At 43.0% G+C, this 24,390-nt stretch overlaps 1 protein-coding gene across 4 annotated transcripts; it reads right to left on the bottom strand.

The window, feature by feature from the left end:
• Window positions 1-736: 736 nt before the first annotated feature.
• Window positions 737-4,830, bottom strand: LOC119323547. Of its 4 annotated transcripts, none has more exons than XR_005156400.1 (4): window positions 4,311-4,830; window positions 1,791-4,185; window positions 1,541-1,688; window positions 737-1,413 (listed from the first exon to the last, which is right to left on the bottom strand). XR_005156400.1 is itself a non-coding variant. In XM_037597235.1 (3 exons), exons 1-2 carry the CDS (start codon window positions 4,776-4,778, stop codon window positions 4,063-4,065), a joined length of 591 nt encoding a protein of 196 aa, XP_037453132.1. In that variant the 5' UTR covers window positions 4,779-4,830; the 3' UTR covers window positions 737-1,413; window positions 1,541-4,062. The 4 variants fall into 4 exon arrangements, 2 of the variants coding, with proteins under 2 accessions (XP_037453132.1, XP_037453139.1); XR_005156402.1 differs by having other exon boundaries at window positions 1,541-2,015; window positions 3,879-4,185; XM_037597235.1 differs by having other exon boundaries at window positions 1,541-4,185.
• Window positions 4,831-24,390: the final 19,560 nt, after the last annotated feature.

Below are 24,390 nucleotides of genomic sequence, written 5' to 3'. Positions count from 1 at the left end.
AGGCGCGCTGGGGGGCGGTGGCCGAGGGGAAAGGTGGGGGCGGTGGCGCGGTGGGGGAAGGTGGTTGTGCGGCAGCGCGGCGGGGGGAGGTGGCGCGGCAGGGGAAGGTGGTAGGGCAGCGACGGCTCGTTGTGGGGAGCAGGGACGGGTGGTTTTTTTTCTAGTCGGGCCGGTCGGTGTCTGATCAGTCGTATCGCTCCTATATAGGGTGGAGGGTATATTCTGTTACGGGTAACAGAATAATCCAGCCCTATATATATATATATATATATATATATATATATATATAGGGTCGCGCTATTCGTCACCCAGGATGAAGAATTGCAGCCAACTTGCACGCCTGGGAACCTGTTTGTCTAAGCTGTCGTAAACTTACGACAAGCAAAGGTGTCTAATCTGCCGTAAACTTACGACAAGCAAATATAGCCGAACCATCCACGCACCCATGCATGTGGTGTATTTTTTTTTGTGAGGTAAACTTACGACACCAGCCCACCTGTGATGTAAACTTACGACACCAACCCACGTGTGACCCAAACTTACAACACTAGCCACCCAAACTTACAACACTAGCCACGCTCAATGCATCCTTTGCAGTATGCATGCGACATGAGTTTACTTGCACAGTATGCATGTGACGTACGTTTTCGTACCCATTCCATGAAAAACGTAATTTTTGTAGCCATTCCAGGGTGAAAACTTAGCTGTGATCAATCGACAAGGAATCTTACATAGATTGAGCCAAACCAACATAAAACTTGTGTCATTTATCATTGATGCCGAGCATTGCATAGGAACAGCGGAAAGGTGGATCATCTCTACTACTATTAAACAAGAGAACATATTCAACGCTAAACACACCCAGCCTAATCTACACATAACATTCCCGATCAATTGGAGCCTCACGATCAAATCGCTTAATTAGATCTAGCCGTCACGATTACACCAACCCACAACTGAAGTGCGTTTAGCAGATTTCCAGGGCGGACGAAAACTCTGGCAACGCCCACACCAGGAAACATCCCACGCCCGCAGAAAGGAAACATCCCACGTCCAATTTACACGGAGAGTCATATACGGAAACAAATGTGCTAACTTAGCGGGAGTATATCCACGGAATCAATCCAGGCGTCCAGCTTACGTGCGCCATCGCTGCCCTGCGCAGCCGCCGAGGCACCCGACGACGGCCGCGACGACGAGCTCGCCGAGTCACCCGACGACGGCGAGCTATTCCCCAACACGGGTGCAGCCGCCCAGGCGCCCTGCCATGGCGGCGACGACGAGCTCTTCGCCGGCACAGGTGCATGGTCTTCTCTGATCTGAAGTCCGTAAGTCTTTTACACGCCGCTGCCACCAAGACTTTGTTAGGCTAGAAGACCCCTCTGCTCCGCAGATGCATGCTCATTTGTCAACCTGTTCATGTGATCCATCAATTGCTTTGATTGAATTTATGAAAAACAAGAGCAATTATAGAAGGAAAATGTAGGAACTGGTGACTTATGGCATGACCACATGCTAACATGATTCCTGATGTGCGTACCTCACCTAAACCTGACGTTCGTTCCATGAGTCCTTGGCAAATGAGCATTGTACTGACTTCACCTAAATGCCTCATGAAGCTGCATATGGATCGTTCAATGCTCAGTTCCAATTCATATGAACACAAATAAAGTCACCCTGAGATATACCTACATGAATAGTGCAAAATGAATTCAATTGGTTGCAGAGGCACCATAATTAAGAAAGCTTTGATGGTAAACAGTGGGATGAAGTTGAACATAAAACTGTACTCTGTCTGCGTTGTGCTAATACTATTCCTTCCGTTACAATTGTGTGATACATTCTTGACATTCACAGGGTTGAAGGACTTCGTATGGCCCCGACCAATCCCAATGGGAGACGCACCCCGTTCCAGGATATAAGCAACACCCAGTCCTTGGGTGATGAGCATTACACAAGCACTCAATTTCAGTTTTTGTAGCTCAACTGCTGAATTGTGCCATTGATTGCAGACCCTAAAGAAGTAAAAAGGCATGGGGATAGAGAGCGGTATGCACAAAACAAGGATGAGATTAATAAGAGACGACGTGAGGCCTATAAACAGAAGAAAATTGCCTCTGCCGAGAGCAGTGGGGCACAAACACAGCTGGCTGTATCACAAGGTAATGAACATGAACTTCATCCTACATGGCCCAGTTATATTGCTATATAATGATCTATGCTTCATCTACTCAGGCCATGATGAGATTAAGAATTGGATGGAAAGGGAGCGGTATGCACAAAATAGAGAGGGAATATTAAAGCGACAATGACAAGCCCGCGAGCAAAATAAGCATATTGCTGCCGTCCTTTCCACCTGATTACTAGAGAGAATAGTCACGCAAGTTAGTCTCGAAAAGTTGACTGAACAATTAAAAAAAGAAATAGATAGTGAAATTTAGTTGGAAAGGATGTCCTGATACCACTATGTTAAGTAAACATAAGCAAATACGTGCATACAGTTGTGATGTACTCCCTACATCCCAACATATAAGATCGATTTTCAAGCTAACAAAACATAAGGGCTGAATGTGTACCGCGTGATAATAATATATGCTTTGATTTTTAGGAAAACATCAACAAAGGAGCGAAGGACGAGCATACACAAAATATGCAGATTGAATGCATGATAACCAAAGATGAGGATATGAACACCAAGTCAACAAAGGCAATAGAAGAACAAGGCATCATGGAAGATACAGAAAATATGCAGATTGATGAGGTGATACCCTAACACAAGCATACAAACCCCAAGCTGACAAAGGCGGTTTTTAATTTCACATGCCATTATTATTATTCTTATGCAAGAGGGACAAAACAATATGTAATTTGTAGTATAATAATATCATACCTACGATTCTTTATTCGTCTTCATAATATTTGCTCTTTTATAAGTATTGGAGAATATTATATTATCGTGTGTTTTAGTTACTAAGCAATGAAGAACCAATAAGTACCAGGTAATATTATATTATGTGTGTTTCAGGTACGCAGCGAGGAAGAATCAAATGGAATAGACGACGGCGATGAAGTAGAGAAAAAGAAGAGCACACCAGCCACAGATTGCGAAGTGGCAAAGGCATGCTTCTATTTCAACTATCCCAAATAGTTCTAATTTTCATTATATTATAATACTACATATGGATTATTCCTTGTAATGTTGCTCTCAGGGATTAACCGTCAAGGAAACAAGTGAAGAAATGCAGCCAGCTCAAGACAATGAATTAGCACAAACATCCGACACCGAAGGGGCAGAAACTGTAGGGGACAAGCTTGCAGAATTAAATGGAATAGCCGACAAAGATGAAGTGGAGAAAAAGAAGAGCACGCGGTCCACAGATTCCGAGGTGACAGAGGCATATTTTCTTTTCCAACTATATGTCCCAAATAGTTCTAATTCTAATTATATTAAACCCTGCATACTGATTTTTCTTTGTAATCTTGCTCTCAGGAATTAACCTTGAACAAATGCAGTCAGCTCTGGATGAGGAATTAGCACAGACATTTGGCACCTAAGGGGCAGACACTCTAGGGGACACGCTGAGAGAATCAAATGGAACAGCCGACAAAGAAGTGGAGAAAAAGCAGAGCACGCATTCTAGTGATTCCGAAGACTTCGAAGTGACAGAGGCATCTTTTCTTTTCCAACTATGTCCCAAATAGGTCTAATTGTAAGTATATTATATCATGCATACCCATTATTCTTTGTAATGTTGCTTCCAGGAATTAACCTTCAATGAAACAAGTGAACAAATGGATGCAGCTAAGGACATAGAATTAGAACTAACGTCTGGTATGGAAGGGGCACATACAGGGAAGCCTATCAGAGATGGGTATACCTTCTAACTCAAAGGCTCAAAGCAATCGGCATTATGTGTTTTTTTGTATTTCCCCATTAGTTGCATCACAAAAGAAGTTTCTGCACAATTAAGAATAAAGTATGCACATGTCAAAGTATACAAGCTGAAAGTATACAGATATGCACAGTTTGACGGGGACGAGCAGGCGATGGGGTCGGCGAGACTAAGATGGACCCGGACGAGCGAGGAGAAGCATAGGGAGGGTCCCGAGCGGCAACACAGCACACAAGGTCATCTTGGTGATCCTAATCAAGAAGGAGGTCGCGAGCAGCAACTGCTCCTGCTCCTGACCGAAATGAACAGGGAAATCCAGGTTAATTCAGCAGCAGCTAGAGCAATACTCCGATATTGAAGATGGGGTGGAAGAGCAGAGCATCCCGATCGAGGGGAGAAGAAGAGTTGGAACCGGACCTTCATGGCGTCTCTAGCAGCGGGGAGGGGGTGAGGGAAGTTCCTGGGCGGCGAGTGCATCAGCACGAGGGAAGGCCCCGGCGTCGCGGGCGAGCATGCCCAGCTCGACCGCCCCGCTGTCGCCAGGAGGAGGGAGGGCCCCGACGTCGCCGGCGAGCATGCCCGGCCCGAGCGCCCCGCCGTGGCCAGGAGGAGGGAGGGCCCCGGCATCGCCGGCGAGCATGCCCGGCTCGAGCGCTCCGCCGTGGCCAGGAGGAGGGAGGGCCCGGGCGGCACCAGATAAGAAGAAGGGGCGGGCAGAGCTGGGCCTGCGGGTCCGCCGGTGGTGGTGACGAGGGGGAGAGGCGGGGCGGAGCAGGGGCCTGCGCCTCCGCCGGCGTTGCTGACGAAGGGGAGGTGCGGCCAACGGAGAGCTTTGGCTGTGGATGGGGATCGCAAAGTGGAGGGGATGCCAGCAGAGAGCTCCATTGTAAGTGGATTAGGAGAAGTGAGGAAGAATGGGGAAGAGATAAGCGTGAGGGGGCGGTGGAAGGTTGACTCAGATTTTTTTAATCTCTATACTATACTACTCCCTCGTGATACATCCTTTCCCTAATACAAGAATTTTGAGACGAATGAAGTACTACGTAATACTGTAAGCCAGTGACCCATTGTAAGTGAGTGTGGCATTTTTTCCAAACAAAATAAAAATATCTTTAAATTTCAAAGGGCATGTCCGGTTCACATGCTGTGTGGGTGAGATTTTTGTTTTCATGACTGCTTGTTACAGTCATCATTTTATGATTTTAAAAATAATATGAATCCCTATAAAGATGATAAAAATTTATTGAGTATATTTAAGTTTTGTAATCATGCAGGTCATCTTGTGGTATGTGGATGATAAACTTTATGGAGTACTTCATGGGAGATATTTTGTCTGACATTCCTACACAGGTACATTTCATTGTGTACATGTTTGGGCTATTTCTTGGATCAAAATAACAAAGTTGTTTCAATTTTCGATCTCTTACCAATACCTACTTCGGGGAATAATGTACTTAAAATAGTGGCCGACAACCTAAACCTTGCGCTTGAAGTTGCAAACCCTGCATTCAAGGATGATATCTCTAAATGGGAATGCTTAGTTCTTGTTGCTCCAACAAACTCACACTGGTATGAATCTTTTAAACGCATTACAATATTAATTGATTCATTCAACGCACATTATGTGTTTATTTCATACATGTAGTGCCCTGTCCGGCTATTTGGTTTTTAATTACATGCACTCATTTGTATACACAATGCACATGCATCTTGCTATAACAATGTTGTATAATGCATATGTAGGATGATTTTCGGTTGAGGAACCAATTTTTGGTGCATATTTTAAAGTATGAAGAGAATGAAGCTCAAAACAATATCCCATACATTGAACGAAGCATCATTGATCGCATCTATAGATGGACCTTCATTGCTTCAAAAGATGGACCTTCAAGACATGCTTAGTTGCGGTTTTTAAAATATATTTTTGTAACAATTAGAATACATTTATTATGTGATAGTGAATTTTATGCGGAGACATGTTTCTGGATCGTGCGTTACACACGCGCTCATATCGTGCATAAGACACATTTAAATGGCTCGGTAAAAGAACTCACTAAATAAAATTTAGATCTAGAATAGATGTTTTTACTATAGATATGATACATGTGTTGGATCAGAAACATGTCACACTTTTTGAAAATACAATTTGAGTGACATGACAACATTCTGTAGCGATTTGAATTTTTTATAAAAATTATTTTAGTATTATACCATGTGAACTTGTTTTGTTTGAGACGTGCGTTGCACGTGCATACTTACTAGTCTACTATTAATTCACAAAGTATATATTCCAATTTCTATTTTTTGACAATTTATACATCGAAAAAGCCCAAAACAGGAACCCAAACTCTCCAATTTCCTGAGTCCTGACCATCATTACATAGTACTCCCTCTGAAAGAAATATAAGATTGTTTAGATCACTAGCAAGTGCAACACCAACTGGAGCGTCAGGGTGAGCACCCCATTCATCAGTCCATGATCCATCATATACTAGTATGTAGCAACATCGGTCTTGCCAAGGCGATGAAGACCCTAAAATGGGAATGTAAGTTAGACACAATTTTGCATCCGTAAACGAAATCTAGGGATCTCAAGCTGCAGCTGGACTTACCAAACCCAATACACATGATGTCACATCGGCACCGCAACAGGTAACAAGAGGTTGACCAGGTGATTAGGCTTAACAATGTATGTAATGTTAAAAGGTTAGTGATTCGTCCTGTATCACGGTTGGGCGGGGAGGGGGGGGGGGAATGGATAATAGATACACAAAATACAAAAGCTGCAATTATTTACTTGCATATTTTAGAATCTCAAAAATACTATGACGAGAAACTAAAGAAATAAGTATGTTGAGTATAATTTTGTTTTATCGCTATGTCATATCTATGAGGTGCACTGCAGTACTATAACAATCTATTTAGCTACTGAATACTTACCAAATTCAAAGACTTCCTGTTGTGTTTAAAAAAGCATTATTTACCATAGTTGCACAGCAACGAGGACAAAAATAGAAAACTGAAGTGCCTCTTGAGCCAACATAATCAGCACAATACGAAACTGAACCATAAGAATAAAGGCGAAGGTTTTATATAGCACATAAATCTGTAACCATAAGAGTATTTATAAGTTGATGCGTGTCAGATTTGATGTTCTCTTTCACCAGAGTAAATTATGTCCATTGGTTATGTTCAACACGCAGAATGGATTTAGTGAATTGTGTCATGGCGACTCAGTGGGGAAAGTTAAGACATATTTTTGGCCCCGTAGAACTTCTAACCTGATCAAGATTCCAAAGATGGGGCTGTAACTTGGATTGAAATGTGGAGGGGCCAACCTACATAGAATAGATATATAATATAATTTCTGTCATAACTAAAAATTGAAGAGAAACACCTAGTACAATAGTAGGTATCATAATTAAGAGGTCGATAAGTCACTAGTGCTAGTAAGGTTCATTGAGATTCCAAACGAAGTTTTGCCAAAATAAAAAATGCGAAGAGGTTTAAAACAATAAACCAACTGCCCCTGATAAACTTTTCGATTGCTTCGCTAGCAGCCTTAGCTTTTAATATAGCATCACAAGAGGCAATTGGTTCGACGTCACACCCATAAACACACCATTGGAGCAAACACCCATCGAAAACATATACTTGTTCATGTCCATAAGCATGAAAGATCGTCATGTTATCGAAGAAATAAAGCATCACACACACTCTTAAGTATCAGAACAGATACAATTGAAACATATTGCAAATCACTGGTAATGAAGCTATACTCATTTAAGAATAACAGACAACAAGAATCGTCTCTTGTTCTGCCAAAATTCTACTCTAACTTGATTTACTTAGTTTCATGGAAGGAAAACAAAGCACCTTACCAGTTACCACCAAACACGGCCAGCAATAAAACCAGCGCTTCCATCGTGATATTTTATCCCATCTTTGATGTACTTGCCAAGGGAAGACACAGTGGAAGAAATAATTTTTCATATGGCAGCATGTGTTGCAGCGGACTCGGAAAACAAACAAATTCAGTGCACGTGAAGAACATGATCACAAAGATGACGTATGTGCACCTCTAATTGATGCCCTAGATTATTGTTCTCTCATCACTTCCAACAACACTACAAAAAAAAAAGGAAGAAATCCTCCTAATTATCAACCTGTATTGTGAAAAGCATCAGAAAAAAAATCTTAGGAGATGCACTCCAATTTCACAAGACTTCCGTTGTATAAATCTCATTTTAAAAAGTTTCCTATTTTGGAGAGGACGAGATGTTGCTGCTGCAACCATGCATATTTGGCAGAGGAAGGCGATGATGAGCTTGCTGGATGATTGCCAGCGACGACCACCACCTCGTTAGTGCTCTGGAGCAGCCGTAAAGGCGAGCTGGCGAGCGTGGCTCCCATTACGGCCCTCCTTCTGTTTCCTTGCGTAACGAATAGGAAAGGAGAAGGCGGTGGCGCCGCCGGCGCAGAAATGAGAGAATGGCAAGATTTACCTTGTCGGATGAAATCTGAGGATTTCCGAAGCTAACAACACCAGATGAAAACAGTAACACAACTTCAAGTATTAAAAAAGTCCCAAGATCCAGGCTGAATAAATCGGGCTTGAGCTCACCTTGTGCCACATTAGGCTACAACAGAAACATATACCACACAAAAAATCTGAAATCTATGAGCTTCTTCGTGCATTCAACAGCTAGTAGGCAATGTACAAAGTGGATTAAAGTGTTTTCCAATGAATATGTGTTAAGTATTGTAGAAATTGGACTCCAATAACTCAAATAAAATTTGACTCTGCCTCGAGCTTTGTTCTGTGAGGTTAGCACTTGAGACAGGCCCTTTCGACCCCGTGAAAATATACATTATAAAGTTGTAAGCTACTCCAAAAGCAAACATGACCAATAGTAAAAGCATTGGAGGCCTACTCTTGTTGCCAATTGCAATACAAAGCTGCAAGTCGATTTTCAGGATAACATCAAGGAAATCAGATCCGTATTAACTTCCCTTAAATTTATTTCAGCTATGTTGGCCAGTTGATTTAAACAAGACGAGCTCTTGCAACCAAGTCTCCCTAAATCTCCTCTAAAAAAGTCTACCTAAATCAGGTCATTTAACAAATCACAAGTACAGGTAGATCAATCATACAACCAACGTAATCTTATTCTGAATTTCTGATACACCATATCAAATAATTGGGTCAAACAGTTAAATATAAGAAGAATTTGACACAATTAGTGATCTTTCACAAGTGAGACTACTCCTATAGTCACCAGAAATCATTCAGAAGTAGAAAATGAAAGATATGAAGCGTTCCTACTCCATCGAGGGAGCCGCGTGGTAGTTTATATTGATGCGTGGCCGAAGCCTGGCTTGACGTACAAGGTTATGACAGAAAGAGTTTGGGTAGAATACAAAAGAAGGAAGGAGGTTGAGATTACAACTCTATATTCTAACACCCTCCCTTAATCTCAACTAACCTAAGTTAAGATTACTCTTGAATTCTTCAAATGGTCTTGCTGGTAGTGCTTTTGTAAAACTGTCAGCCACTTGATCCTTAGAAGGAATAAATCGAATCTCAAGTTTCCTTGCCGCAACCCTTTCTCGTACAAAGTGAAAATCAATTTCTATGTGCTTTGTCCTGGCATGAAACACTGGATTTGCAGAAAGATATGTTGCTCCCAAATTATCACACCATAAACATGAGATACGATTCTTCTTGATTCCCAATTCCTCAAGAAGTGATTCAACCCAAATGATCTCAGCAGTTGCATTAGCCAAAGACTTGTATTCAGCTTCTGTACTTGAGCGTAACACAGTAGCTTGCTTTCTAGCACTCCAGGAGATAAGATTAGATCCAAAGAACACTGCAAAACCTCCAGTTGATCTTCTGTCATCACTACATCCTGCCCAGTCAGCATCAGAGAATGCACTCACAAGAGAAGAATTAGACCGTTTGAAATGAAGTCCTATTCCCATAGTATGTTTCACATATCTCACAATCCTCTTGACAGCTGACCAATGTGCAGAAGTAGGTGCATGCAGATATTGACAAACCTTGTTGACAGCAAATGAGATATCTGGACGTGTGAGAGTTAAATATTGTAGTGCTCCCACAGTACTCCTATACCTTGTACTCTCCTCCTCTTGAAGTGGCTCACCCTCATATGCTGAGAGACTTTCTGAGGAGGATAAAGGTGTAGACATTGGCTTGCAATTTTTCATCCCCATGCGAGACAGAAGCTCAAGAATATATTTTTCCTAATTTAACACAATACCATCTTGAGTTTTCTTGACTTCAATACCCAAGAAGAAATGCAAATCACCTAGGTCCTTCAAGGCAAACTCTGAGCTCAAATCATGCAAAAGAGCATTAGTAGCATTTTGTGAAGAACTTGCAACTATGATATCATCAACATATATAAGCACAAAAATGACTACTCCTGCCTTGTTATAAAAAAACAAGGATGTGTCAGCCTTGGAAGCAACAAAGCCAAGATATTTTAACTATGAGCTCAATCTGAAATACCATGCTCTGGGTGCTTGCTTTAGACCATAGAGTGCTTTATCAAGCTTGCAGACATACTGTGGCAATTTCTTACTCTCATACCCAGGTGGTTGTCTCATAAACACTTCCTCTTCCAGAACACCGTGCAGAAACGCATTCTGTACATCTAGCTGCCTTAAACTCCATCCTCTGGATATAGCAATGGCTAACACAAGTATGATAGTTTCAGCTTTCACAACGGGACTAAAGGTGTCCTCATAGTCAATGCCATAACGTTGCTTAAAGCCCTTTGCAACTAGACGTGCCTTATATCTGTCAATGGAGCCATCTGCCTTCTTCTTAATTCTATACACCCATTTTCAATCAATAATATTTTTACCTCTCTGATTTGGTACAAGATGCCAAGTCTTATTCCTCATGAGCGCAGAATACTCCTCATCCGTTGCCTTTTTCCATTTAGGATCATCAAGTGCATTCTTCAACGATGTTGGTTCTCCTGAAATACACAACATTCCATATGGTATAGTTCCATCTTTCCTAATTTTAGGATTCCGTATACCTTTCTGTAGCCGGGTCATAACACGTGAAGAAACCTCTCGCTGCACCGCTGGTATACTTGCCACAGAAGATCCAGGAGAATCTGCTGATGCAGTGGACTGATTTGTCGTCATATGCGCAGGGGATCCTGTGGCTTCTGGTGTGGCTGCCCCTCCTGTAGGCACTGGCGCAGAGGATCCGCCACCCGACCGCGACTGGAGATGCGCGTGGTGCAGAGAGGATCTGGTCCCGCCGCTGGTCCCGCCTGACGCTGGCGCGCGGGGCGAGGGGGATTCGGCCCGCTGCTGGTCCCGCCTGAAGCTGACGCGGCAGCACGGGAGTGGCCCGCCCTGGATCCAGGACTGGAGCCATCAGGGGCTTGATCCGAGGCGGATGCGGTCGCGTGATCCGAGATCTGCGCGCGTGCAGGGGTGGCAGGCACCGCCAGATCTTCTTCGTCATCTGTGCCAGCTTCGTCTCCTTCCTCAGCATGAAATATAGGATCAAAACCAGCCATATTTTCGAGATCTTGGTCATTTTGAGCACCGTTTTCTCCAGGGACCTGCACAGGCATAAGAGAAAGACCAGTACCAGCAGGAATATCATCACATTGGTTAGTACAATTGTTGTCGCCCCCATGATCAAAAGACCGAAGATGTGAAGGAAGAAGAAGAATTTCTTTGCGGAGAAGTGCACCAGCATTAGGATGAAGGGATGCAAAGGGAAACACGGACTCATCAAATACAACATCTCTAGATATATACACCCGACCAGTAGGAACATCAAGGCACTTGACCCCTTTATGCATGGGGCTATAGCCTAAAAAGACACACCGTTTTGAGCGGAAAGCGAGTTTGCGTGTGCTGTAAGGCCTAAGATTGGGCCAACAGGCACAACCAAAAATACGAAGAGATGTATAGTTGGGTGTGACACCAAGAAGTCGTGTAATGGGTGTTTCAAATTTGATAACTTTACTTGGAAGCAAGTTGATGAGATATGTAGCAGTTAAGAATGCTTCATCCCAAAATTTAAGCGGCATGGAAGCATTTGCTAACAAGGCAAGCCCCATATCAACTATGTGACGGTGCTTTCTTTCAGCGGATCCATTTTGTTGGTGAGCATGAGGACAAGATACATGGTGTGATATGCCAAGCTTTTGAAAGAAAGAATTTAGTTTTTCATACTCACCACCCCAGTCACTTTGCATAGCAATGATTTTAGAGTTCAGTTTGCGTTCAACAAGGTTTTGGAAATTGAGGAAAACTTGGAATACATCAGATCGCTTTTTCAACAGATAAATCCAAGTAAATTTACTATAGTCATCAATAAAACTTACATAATAGGAAAATCTACCAACTGAAATAGGAGCTGGCCCCCATACATCTGAAAAGATAAGTTGTAAAGGGGCAATAGACACACTAGTAGAAATTGGGTAAGGTAATTGATGACTCTTTGCTTGTTGACACGGATCACAAACTGACTCACTACTAGGCTCATAAGAGAGTTTATTTTTGCTAAGAACATATCTAACTATGACTGAAGATGGATGACCTAAACGACTATGCCACCTTGATGTAGATAGCTTGGTGACAATATTTGCCTATTTATTGGACCATGAAGATGATGATGATGATGATGATATGAGTGGGTAGAGTCCTCCCACGCACCGTCCTCTAAGAATGACTCTCCTTGTTTTCAAGTCCTTAACCAAGAAAAAATAAGGATAGAATTCAATAAGAACATTGTTATCAAGAGTGAATCGATGAACGGAAACAAGATTTTTAGAGGTTTGAGGAACATGCAAGACATTGGTCAAGTGTAAATTTTTCACGGGGGTTTTAACAATTGAACTGCCAATGTGTGTGATACCCATACCAGAACCGCTTGCCGTGCGAATTTGGTCGCCTCCATTGTACTTCTCCCGCATCGTCAACTTGTCAAGTTCACCTGTGATGTGGTTTGTTGCTGCACTGTCGGCGTACCAGTTGGTGTCCACGCCATAGGAGACTGCATGCGCTTGCTTTTCTTCCTGGTCGTTTTCTTCATAACGCCACCAGCAAACTCGTGCACCTCCTGGATGGTGTCTGTAGCATATCTGACATTCTGGATAGTCATGCTGTTGCTCACGAGCCTGCTGTTGCTGTTGCTGTCGAGGACGGTCTCTGAATCCGCCGCCTCCATTGGAGGAAGACGACTGTCGGTCACCGCGGTCACCACGATCACCACGGCCACGGCCTCTTCCTCCACGCCCACGAGATCTGCCACGGGACTGGCCACGGCCTCTGTAGACCGCATTAGCGGATGAATAGAACCCGCCTGAAGATGAGTCGCCTAGCATCTCCATCCTTTGATCAAAGGCAGCAATTTGGGCAAAAAGATCGTCGGCTGTGATGATGTTTTTGACAGCGCCGATCGCCGCCACCACGGGGTCGTAGTCGCGGTACAGTCCGGCCAGAATATAGTCCACCATCTCCGGATCAGATACGGGACGACCTGCAACAGCTAGTTCATCCCCAAGACTTTTCATCTTCGCCATATACGCCGAGCTTGACATCGAGCCCTTCTTGGTATTGGTGATGGCGATTCTCAGATTAGTAATCCGAGACTGAGATTGTGAGGCGAAGAGATTTGTCACCGTCGTCCAGAGCTCAAAGGTGGAATCTTTCCCAACAACTTGTGCAAGAATTTCTGGAGACATGGAATTGAGAAGGTATGATAGAACCTGCTGATACTTGGCGATCCAGGGTCCGTATAGGGGATTCGGCTCTAGGGCCGTGGTCTTGTCTGCCTTCGTGATCTCCACCATCTTGGGTGGAGCGGCATCGGTGTTGTCCAGGAGCCCCGTCACCTGCGCGCCTCGCAGGGCTGGGAGGACCTGCGTCTTCCAGAGGATGAAATTACCTCTTGCGAGCTTCTCAGATGGCGGCGATCCAAGGTTGTGGGAGACGCCGGCGGAGGAAGCCATGGAGACGATGATGTGTGGTTTCTAGGGTTTTGGATTGTGGCTAGATGTATGAGAAGAGGTGGCTCTGATTACCATGAAAGATATGAAGCGTTCCTACTCCATCGAGGGAGCCGCGTGGTAGTTTATATTGATACGTGGACGAAGCCTGGCTTGACGTACAAGGTTATGACAGAAAGAGTTTGGGTAGAATACAAAAGAAGGAAGGAGGTTGAGATTACAACTCTATATTCTAACCGAAAAAATACCTAACCTTTTGTTCGATCCATTCATGCGGCTTCTAGTGGAGAGCGAGCTCGGGAAGCTGCCTTGTCGATTCCAATTGGGGATGAGGTCGCAGAGGAGAGCGAGGCGCTGCTTCTCCTTCTATCAGCCATTGCGACACGCACACGTGCGCGCATCGTGAGCGCCGAAGAGCCGAGATAAATGCCAAAGGAAAGAAATGCTGCCCCAACGGACCTGTCGAGCCATCCACAACGCCCAACGTTGCCGAGGACACCGGCCGCGCCGCATGCTACACACCACGCCGCGGAGCCTCCCGCGAGGCCGCCGGCCAACGAGGCCGCACCCTTCGTGAGGCCTCCCGCATCGCCGCTCGCCACGACATTGCCGCAGGCAACCGCTGCGAACCCCGGCCTCCCAAGTAGCCAAGTCCACTGGTAGCTTCCGCCCGCTCGCCGACGAATCCTGCCACCGCTGGCCACTGGCCGCCGAAACCGCTCGCCGTCCGCTCCCAAATCAATCGATACAAAAACTGCGGGGAGACCCTAAGAAAAAAAAGTACGGGGACGTCGTGGGTTAGCTCCACAACGGTGACAAAAAAAACTTGCAGAAGGACGTAATAAAAGGATAATTGAACCAGACGACCGGCTGGCTACGTCGTTCGACCAGGGTGAAGAATTTTTATTCTTCACCCAGGGTCATTAATAGACTTTCTATTACCGCGCATAACAGAATATTATTCTGTTACCCTACTTGAACTGATGAATTCAAGCGGTTGAACTGATAAAATTCGAGCGGTTGAACTGATGCTTTGTGTTGCTGTTAAAAATCGTCTTCTTTAGTCCAAATTTTTTTGGAATTTCTTTTTGTCGAAAGGGGCGTTTAATATATCGTTGGAAATCTCTTGACATCCACATTATAATCTTATAAAAAAATTGCAAAAAAAATTATGATCTAAGAGCAGTTTTGGAAAAACCGTTTTTTTCAAAACCGAGAACGTGAATCGTATTTTCAACTTAATTTTCAAACGGTTTGTCGGAATTGAGCAAATGAGATGGTGTTGGAAAGCTTGTGAAAATCGCATATTCCATATATCTACTATTTTTTCAAATTCTATATGATTTAAAAGTAATTTGAAAAACGGTGAAATTCTGGGCAAAATGTTTTTTCACAGTTTTTTGCAAACGGTTTGTCGGATTGACGCAAATGATACGGTGTTGGAAAGCTATGGAAAATGCACAACTTTTGCGTATAGGAAGTTTTTTCTAATTCCTTATGGTTTAAATACGAATTCAAATACGGTTAAAATTGGTTTTGAACGCGTTTTTCTAAAATTTGTCGAAATGGGGCAAATAATATACCGTTGGATAGCTATCGAAAATGCAAAGATTAGTGATGTTGAACGTTTTCTCTACTTCGAAACCATTTAAAAGTAATTTTGAATAAGGTGAAACCCATTGTGTTGTTTTTTTGTGTCTAAAAAACAGAGTACTCGTACTGATCTATGTCTATGTTTATACTGAGGTATTTTTCACAGAGTAGATTTGAATGGTTCCGAAAAAAGAATACTTTGAACGAATGTCTTTATGATTTTGTACTTGCTCCCATCTTTTAAGAGTAATTTTGAAATATGGTGAGACTCATCGTGCTGTTTTTCTGTCCGAAAAAAGAGTACTCATACTGATCTATGTGTGTGTTTGTACTGAGAAATTTTTTAGAGTAATTTTGAATGGTTCCAAGAAAAGAGTACTTGCATTGATGTTCGTATGATTTTGTACTGAGCATGTTTTCACATACTAGACTTCACTCTATTTTTTGGGTATCATAATCCCCGAACTTGCATGGTTTATATCGTTGAACTGAATGATATTTTTTCAAAAGGAAATAATTTCGTGTGTTTGTTTTTTTAACTCAATTTTCTTGCAAGATGGTTTGGACTTCTCTTGTTTTGTGACTTGAACTTTTACCAGTTGATTTTTCATTGGGTTTCATTTTGTTTGAGCTTTTTTCTCAAACTTATATGGGACGTCGTGTTGAACTTACAACTTTTTTAATTGTGAACTTGTTGTGTTTTGCAATGCCAATATTTAGGAGAGCAGGGCGAGGACAAAGAAAATAATTTCGTGTGTTTGTTTTTTTAACTCAATTTTTCTTGCAAGATGTTTTGGACTTCTCTTGTTTTGCAACTTGAACTTTTATCATTTGAGTTTTCATTGGGTTTCATTTTGTTTGAGCTTTTTTCTCAAACTTATCTGGGACGTCGTGTTGAACTTACAACTTTTTTAATTGTGAACTTGTTGTGTTTTTGCAAGGGAATTTTTTTACCACTCTAGATTTTGCCAATTTTCCTTATGCCAGTCTAGATTTTGACATTTCACTTTTGCCACTCTTAGTTTTTGACAATTATCACAATTGCCATTTTGTGGCAAAAGCAAAATTATTTTATTTTATTTTTGCCACTCTTAGATTTTGACAATTATACAATTGCCACTCGGAAAATTTTGCTTTTACCACAGGAATGGCAATTGTGATAATTGTCAAAAACTAAGAATGGCAAAAGTGAAGTGTCAAAATATGGAGTGGCATAAGGAAAATTGGCAAAATCTAGAGTGGCAAAAACAAAATTTTCCCTTTTTGCAATGCCAATATTGAGGAGAGCAGGGCGAGGACAACGATAGAAGGAAGCTGCGTGTGGTGATCGTGGAAACACTACAGGGCTGAGCCACAACGGTGGTTGATAGCAAGGCAGCATGACACGACATGCAACGGAGAGGCATGGCCACGGGTGGGCGACGCACTGACATGACACTTGAGATGCGCCTGCTGGACTGACCTCCTTGTCCCATGTGGACGGATCAGTTGCAGAACTTGGACGTCAACGTCACAGAATACCAAAACCTAACCATCTTTTGTTTTCTCAACTGCAAACTGGATCATCCCCTATTTCTCAACTGCAAACTTTTGTTTTCTCTGAACTTGTTGTATCCTCGAGTTTGAACGGATGTAAATACTTTTTGCCAGACTGCTCCAAATTTCAGTATGGTACAACCTTGATGAGCCGATGTACAAGAACATATAAACAATGTATACTTCAGTACATAGCGCACCATTAAATTGCTCCACAACCATTTAAAAATGCATAAAAACCTGCCAAAGATGCATAGTGCACCATTGAGGTATTAACCATTCATACTTCCTAGATGCATTACGGTGCATCTACAGACCAAAGGTACGTGTAGAGCAAGAATGTGAAAACAGAATCTGAATCCCTCTCATGCTTTACTACTTGCTATTCTCACATTTATCTCATTTTTCACATTACTTCTTCCTCTTCTACTAGCACCTCTTCCCGTGCTTCTCTCCTTATTTTCATCTCTGATGATGATTGGGCTTCTTGATTCTGCACCCAGCAAACCCAAGATGTCCATAAATGAAAGAGAAACCAACAAACACTGCACAAAAAGATGTTGTTAATAGGGTTGCAAGAATGCTAAAAAATACAATATAATTATTCAGTGTAATTTCACTATTACATTTTTAGTGAAATGTGATTCAGGATCCATGCAAAGTAAAGTAGCATCTATTTTCGAAATGGATGATTATAGGTTTAGACAGAAGTTAAGTTTCAGGAATGCCCTTGCGGCAAAGCAAAACTAAAATGTATCTTTTGCCTCAGGACTCAGCTCATTTAAAGCATAATATACTAAAAAGAACACACAACTTGAACTGAAAATCAAAATAAAAGTTGGGGTAGCATGCCTGAGAGGAAGGAGGTCGAGGGAAGCAGGGCGCACAATGGGCGAAGGACACACAAGGAAGATGAGTTACCTCGTTGCTAGGCTGCGAGGCGGCCTCCATCATGGAGATCCTCGGGGTTGGAGTGCATCGGCAACGAGTGATGGGGCTGTGACAGCGGACAGGTTGGAGCGTGCACGCATGGCGACGTCGTCGATGTACATGAACCTGCTGTGCAGAGAGATGAACTGTAGTACATTAGTCTTGCTTCATTTCAGCTAGAGAGAAACATGAAAAAATGTTAAGTTTTTTGGACGGCTTTCCTCTTTTTCTTTCTCCAATTCTGCGCCACCACTGCCACCATCCTGTATGCAAGCGTAAAATTAATTGAAGCCACCAACACACACTTCCATGAGATTTTGCTACTATAAGTCAGCGAACAGATCTTTTAGTATTAAACCAAAGGCACACTTATTACCCAGCACTCTTGTTCAGTTCAGAGCATCATCAGTAAGATAAAGATACGAAAACTTTAAGCCAATATAGAACAACTAGATTGATTTGATTCAAAAATTTATTTTCAATGCATTGTAGGCAACAGCCGATCCGAGTCAGAACTGATGTGATTTATTCCATCGAACTGATACGGAAGTTTATCTATATTGTTCTGTTTTTAACACGCACACGTTTTGAACTATTCCTGCTTTTTTCATTATGAATTGATGACATAAGACATGTTGAACTGTTACACAAGAGCAAAATGTTGGGGAACGTAGCAGAAATTCAAAATTTTCCTACGTGTCACCAAGATCTATCTATGGAGAAACCAGCAACGAGGGGAAAGAGAGTGCATCTAAATACCCTTGTAGATCGCTAAGCGGAAGCGTTCAAGAGAACGGGGTTGAAGGAGTCGTACTCGTCGTGATCCAAATCACCGGAGATCCTAGGGCCGAACGGACGACACCTCCGCGTTCAACACACGTACAACCCGGTGACGTCTCCCACGCCTTGATCCAGCAAGGAGAGAGGGAGAGGTTGAGGAAGACTCCGTCCAGCAGCAGCACAACAGCGTGGTGGTGATGGAGTAGCATGGCAATCCTGCAGGGCTTCGCCAAGCACCGCGGGAGAGGAGGAGGAAGAGAGGTAGGGTCGCGCCAAGAGGGAGAGAAACTCATGTGTTGGGCAGCCCCTAGACCTCAACTATATATAGGGGAAGGGGAGGGGGCTGTGCCCCCTCTAGGGTTCCCTCCCCAGGGGTGGCGGCAGCCCCCAGATCCCATCTGGGTGGCGTCCAGAGGGGGGGAGAGGGGAGGCGCACCTGGGGTGGGCCTTAGGGCCCATCTGCCCTAGGGTTTGCCCCCTCCCACTCTTCCCTGTGCCTTGGGCCTTGGTGGGGGGGCGCACCAGCCCACATGGGGCTGGTACCCTCCCACACTTGGCCCATGCAGCCCTCCGGGGATGGTGGCCCCACTTGGTGGACCCCCGGGACCCTCCCGGTGGTTCCGGTACGTTACCGATAAAACCCGAAACTTTTTCGGTGACCAAAACAGGACTTCCCATATATAAATCTTTACCTCCGAACCATTCCGGAACTCCTCGTGACATCCGGGATCTCATCCGGGACTCCGAAGAACATTTGGTAACCACATACAAACTTCCTTTATAACCCTAGCGTCATCGAACCTTAAGTGTGTAGACCCTACGGGTTCGGGAACCATGCAGACATGACCGAGACGTCCTCCGGTCAATAACCAACAGCAGGATCTGGATACCCATGTTGGCTCCCACATGTTCCACGATGATCTCATCGGATGAACCACGATGTCAAGGACTCAATCTATCCCGTATACAATTCCCTTTGTCTAACGGTATTGTAGTTGCCCGAGATTCGATCATCGGTATACCAATACCTTGTTCAATCTCGTTACCGGCAAGTCTCTTTACTCGTTCCGTAACACATCATCCCGTGATCAACCCCTTGGTCACATTGTGCACATTATGATGATGTCCTATCGAGTGGGCCCAGAGATACCTCTCCGTTTACACGGAGTGACAAATCCCAGTCTCGATTCGTGCCAACCCAACAGACACTTTCGGAGATACCTATAGTGCACCTTTATAGCCACCCAGTTACGTTGTGACGTTTGGTACAACCAAAGCATTCCTATGGTATCCGGGATTTGCACAATCTCATGGTCTAAGGAAATGATACTTGACATTAGAAAAGCTTTAGCATACGAACTACACGATCTTTGTGCTAGACTTAGGATTGGGTCTTGTCCATCACATCATTCTGCTAATGATGTGATCCCGTTATCAACGACATCCAATGTCCATGGCCAGGAAACCGTAACCATCTATTGATCAACGAGCTAGTCAACTAGAGGCTTACTAGGGACATGGTGTTGTCTATGTACCCACACATGTATCTGAGTTTCCTATCAATACAATTATAGCATGGATAATAAACGATTATCATGAACAAGGAAATAATAATAATAACCAATTTATTATTGCCTCTAGGGCATATTTCCAACAGTCTCCCACTTGCACTAGAGTCAATAATCTAGTTCACATCGCCATGTGATTAACAATCACACGTCACATCGCCATGTGACCAACATCCAAAGAGTTTACTAGTGTCATTAAATTAGTTCACATCATCATGTGATTAAGACTCAATGAGTTCTGGGGTTTGATCATGTTTTGCTTGTGAGAGAGGTTTTAGTCAACGGGTCTGCAACATTCAGATCCGTATGTACTTCGCAAATCTCTAGGTCATATTGTAAATGCTGCTTCCACGCTCCACTTGGAGCTATTCCAAATGGTTGCTCCACTATACGTATCCGGTTTGCTACTCAGAGTCACTCGGATAGGTGTTAAAGCTTGCATCGACGTAACCTTTTACACCGAACTCTTTATCACTTCCATAATCGAGAAACATGTCCTTATTACTCCAAGGACAATTTTGACCGCTGTCCAATGATCCATTCCTGGATCATTCTTATACCCCTTGACTGACTCATGGCAAGGCACACTTCCGGTGCGGTACACAGCATAGCATACTATAGAGCCTACGTCTGAAGCATAGGGGACGACCTTCGTCCTTTCTCTCTCTTCTGCCGTGGTCGAGCTTTAACTCTTAACTTCATACCTTACAACTCAGGCAAGAACTCCTTCTTTGACTGATCCATCTTGAACACCTTCAAGATCATGTCAAGGTATGTGCTCATTTGAAAGTATCATTTAGCATTTTGTTTTTGATCTATCCTCATAGATCTTGATGCTCAATGTTCAAGTAGCTTAATCCAGGTTCTCCATTGAAAAACACTTTTCAAATAACCCCATATGCTTTCCAGAAATTCTACATCATTTCTGATCAACAATATGTCAACAACATATACTCATCATAAATTCTATAGCGCTCCCACTCACTTCTTTGGAAATACAAGTTTCTCATAAACTTTTGTATAAACCCAAAATCTTTGATCATCTCATCAAAGCGTATATTCCAACTCCGAGATGCTTACTCTGATCCATGGAAGGATCGCTGGAGCTAGCATACCTTTTAGCATCCTTAGGATCGACAAACCTTTCTGATTGTATCACATACAACCTTTCCTTATGAAAACTGGTAAGGAAACTCGTTTTGACATCCAATTGGTTGATTTCATAAATGCAGCTAATGCTAACATGATTTCGACGGACTTAAGCATCGCTACGGATGAGAAAATCTCATCGTAGTCAACTCCTTGAACTTGTGAAAAACTCTTCGCCACAAGTCGAGCTTCACAGACGGTGACATTACCGTTCACAACTGCCTTCTTCTTAAAGATCCATTTATCTTAATGGCTTGCCGATCAACGGGCAAGTCCACCAAAGTCCATGCTTTGTTCTGATACATGGATCCTATCTCGGATTTCATGGCTTATAACCATTTGTTGGAATATGGGCCGACCATTGCTTCTCCATAGCTCGTAGGTTCATTGTTGTCTAGCAACATGACCTTCAAGACAGGATTACTGTACCACTCTGAAGTAGTACGCATCCTCGTCACCCTACGAGGTACGGTAGTGACTTGATCCGAAATTTCATGATCACTATCATAAGCTTCTACTTCAATTGGTGTAGGTGCCACAGGAACAACTTCTTGTGCCTTGCTACACACTATTTGAAGTGACGGTTCAATAACCTCATCAAGTCTCCACCATCCTCCCACTCAATTCTTTCGAGAGAAACTTTTCCTCGAGAAAGGACCCGATTCAAGAAACAATTACTTTTGCTTCCGGATCTGAGATAGGAGGTATACCCAACCATTTTGGGTATCCTATGAAGATGTATTTATCCGTTTTGGATTCGAGCTTATCACAATGAAACCTTTTCACATAAGTGTCGCAGCCCCAAACTTTTAAGAAATGACAACTGAGGTTTCTCCAAACCATAGTTCAAATGGTGTCGTCTCAACGAAATTACGTGGTGCCCTATTAAAGTGAGTGCGGTTGTCTCTAATGCCTAACCCATGGACGATAGTGGTAATTCGATAAGAGACATCATGGTACGCACCATATCCAATAGGGTGCAACTATGATGTTCGGACACACCATCACACTATGGTGTTCCAGGCGGTATTAATTGTGAAACAATTTTCACAATGTCTTAATTGCGTGCCAAAGCTCGTAACTCAGATACTCATCTCTATGATCATATCATAGACATTTTATCCTCTTGTCACGATGATCTTTAACTTCACTCTGAAATTATTTGAACCATTCAAAATTCAGACTTGTGTTTCATCAAGTAAATATACTCAACATCTACTCGAATCATCTGTGAAGTAAGAACATAACGATATTCACTGCATGCCTCAGCACTCATTGGACTGCACACATCAAAATGTGTTACTTCCAACAAGTTGCTATCTTGTTCCATCTTACTGAAACCGAGGCTTTTCAGTCATCTTGCCCATGTGGTATGATTTGCATATCTCAAGTGATTCAAAATCAAGTGAGTCCAAACGATCCATCTGCATGGAGTTTCTTCATGCGTATACACCAATAGACATGGTTCGCATGTCTCAAACTTTTCAAAAACGAGTGAGTCCAAAGATCCATCAACATGGAGCTTCTTCATGCGTTTTACACCAATATGACTTACATGGCAGTGCCACAAGTAAGTGGTACTATCATTACTATCTTATATCTTTTGGCATGAAAATGTGTATCACTACGATCGAGATTCAATAAACTATTCCTTTTAGGTGCAATACCATTGAAGGTATTATTCAAATAAACAGAGTAACCATTATTCTCCTTAAATGAATAACCGTATCGCGATAGACATAATCCAATCATGTCTATGCTCAACGCAAACACCAAATAACAATTATTTTAACACCAATCTCGATGGTAGAGGGAGCGTGCGATGCTTGATCACATCAACCTTGGAAACACTTCCAACACATATCGTCAGCTCACCTTTAGCTAGTCTTCGTTTATTCCGTAGCTTTTATTTTGAGTTACTAACACTTAGCAACCGAACCGGTATCTAATACCCTGGTGCTACTAGGAGTACTAGTAAAGTACACATTAACATAATGTATATCCAATATACTTCTATCGACCTTGCCAGCCTTCTTATCTACCAAGTATCTAGGGTAATCCTGCTCCAGTGGATGTTCCCTTATTACAGAAGCACTTAGTCTCTGGTTTAGGTTCAACCTTGGGTTTCTTCACTGGAGCAGCAACTGATTTGTCGTTTCATGAAGTATCCCTTCTTGCCATTGCCCTTCTTGAAACTAGTGGTTTCACCAACCATCAACAATTGATGCTCCTTCTTGATTTCTACTTTTGCGGTGTCAAACATCGTGAATACCTCAAGGATCGTCATATCTATCCTTGATATGTTATAGTTCATCACGAAGCTCTAGCAGCTTGGTGGCAATGACTTTGGAGAAACACCACTATCCCATCTGGAAGATCAACTCCCACTCGATTCAAGTGATTGTTGCACTCAGACAATCTGAGCACAAGCTCAACAATTGAGCTTTTCTCCCTTAGTTTGCAGGCTAAGAAAATCGTCGGAGGTCTTGTACCTCTTGACATGGGCACGAGCCTGAAATCCCAATTTCAGCCCTCGAAACATCTCATATGTTCCGTGACGTTTCGAAACGTCTTTGGTGCCTCAACTCTAAACCGTTTAACTGAACTATCACGTAGTTATCAAAACGTGTATGTCCGATGTTCGCAACATCCACAGACGACGTTTGGGGTTCTGCACACCGGGCGGTGCATTAAGGACATAAGCTTTCTACTGATCGCATAATCGCTACTGTCAACTTTCAACTATATTTTCTCTAGGAACATATCTAAAACAATAGAACTATAGCACGAGCTATGACATAATTTGCAAAGGGCTTTTGACTATGTTCAGGATAATTAAGTTCGTCTTATGAACTCCCACTCAGATAGACATCCCTCTAGTCATCTAAGTGATTACATGATCCGAGTCAACTAGGCCGTGTCCGATCG

The sequence above is a fragment of the Triticum dicoccoides genome, chromosome 1B, assembly GCF_002162155.2.
Source record: "Triticum dicoccoides isolate Atlit2015 ecotype Zavitan chromosome 1B, WEW_v2.0, whole genome shotgun sequence".
In the NCBI taxonomy this organism is placed as follows: domain Eukaryota; kingdom Viridiplantae; phylum Streptophyta; class Magnoliopsida; order Poales; family Poaceae; genus Triticum; species Triticum dicoccoides.
The sequence above is the reverse complement of the archived record's forward strand: the minus strand, read 5'-3'. Positions and strand labels throughout refer to the sequence as shown.

Bases quoted from the DNA above. Each gene is read 5' to 3' on its own strand.
- LOC119323547 (XM_037597235.1), bottom strand. From the start codon at position 4,778: ATGGAGCTCTCTGCTGGCATCCCCTCCACTTTGCGATCCCCATCCACA. The intron at 4,186-4,310 runs GTCCGGTTCCAA...CATTTCGGTCAG, and splicing joins CTGCTAGAGACGCCATGAAG to GAGCAGGAGCAGTTGCTGCT.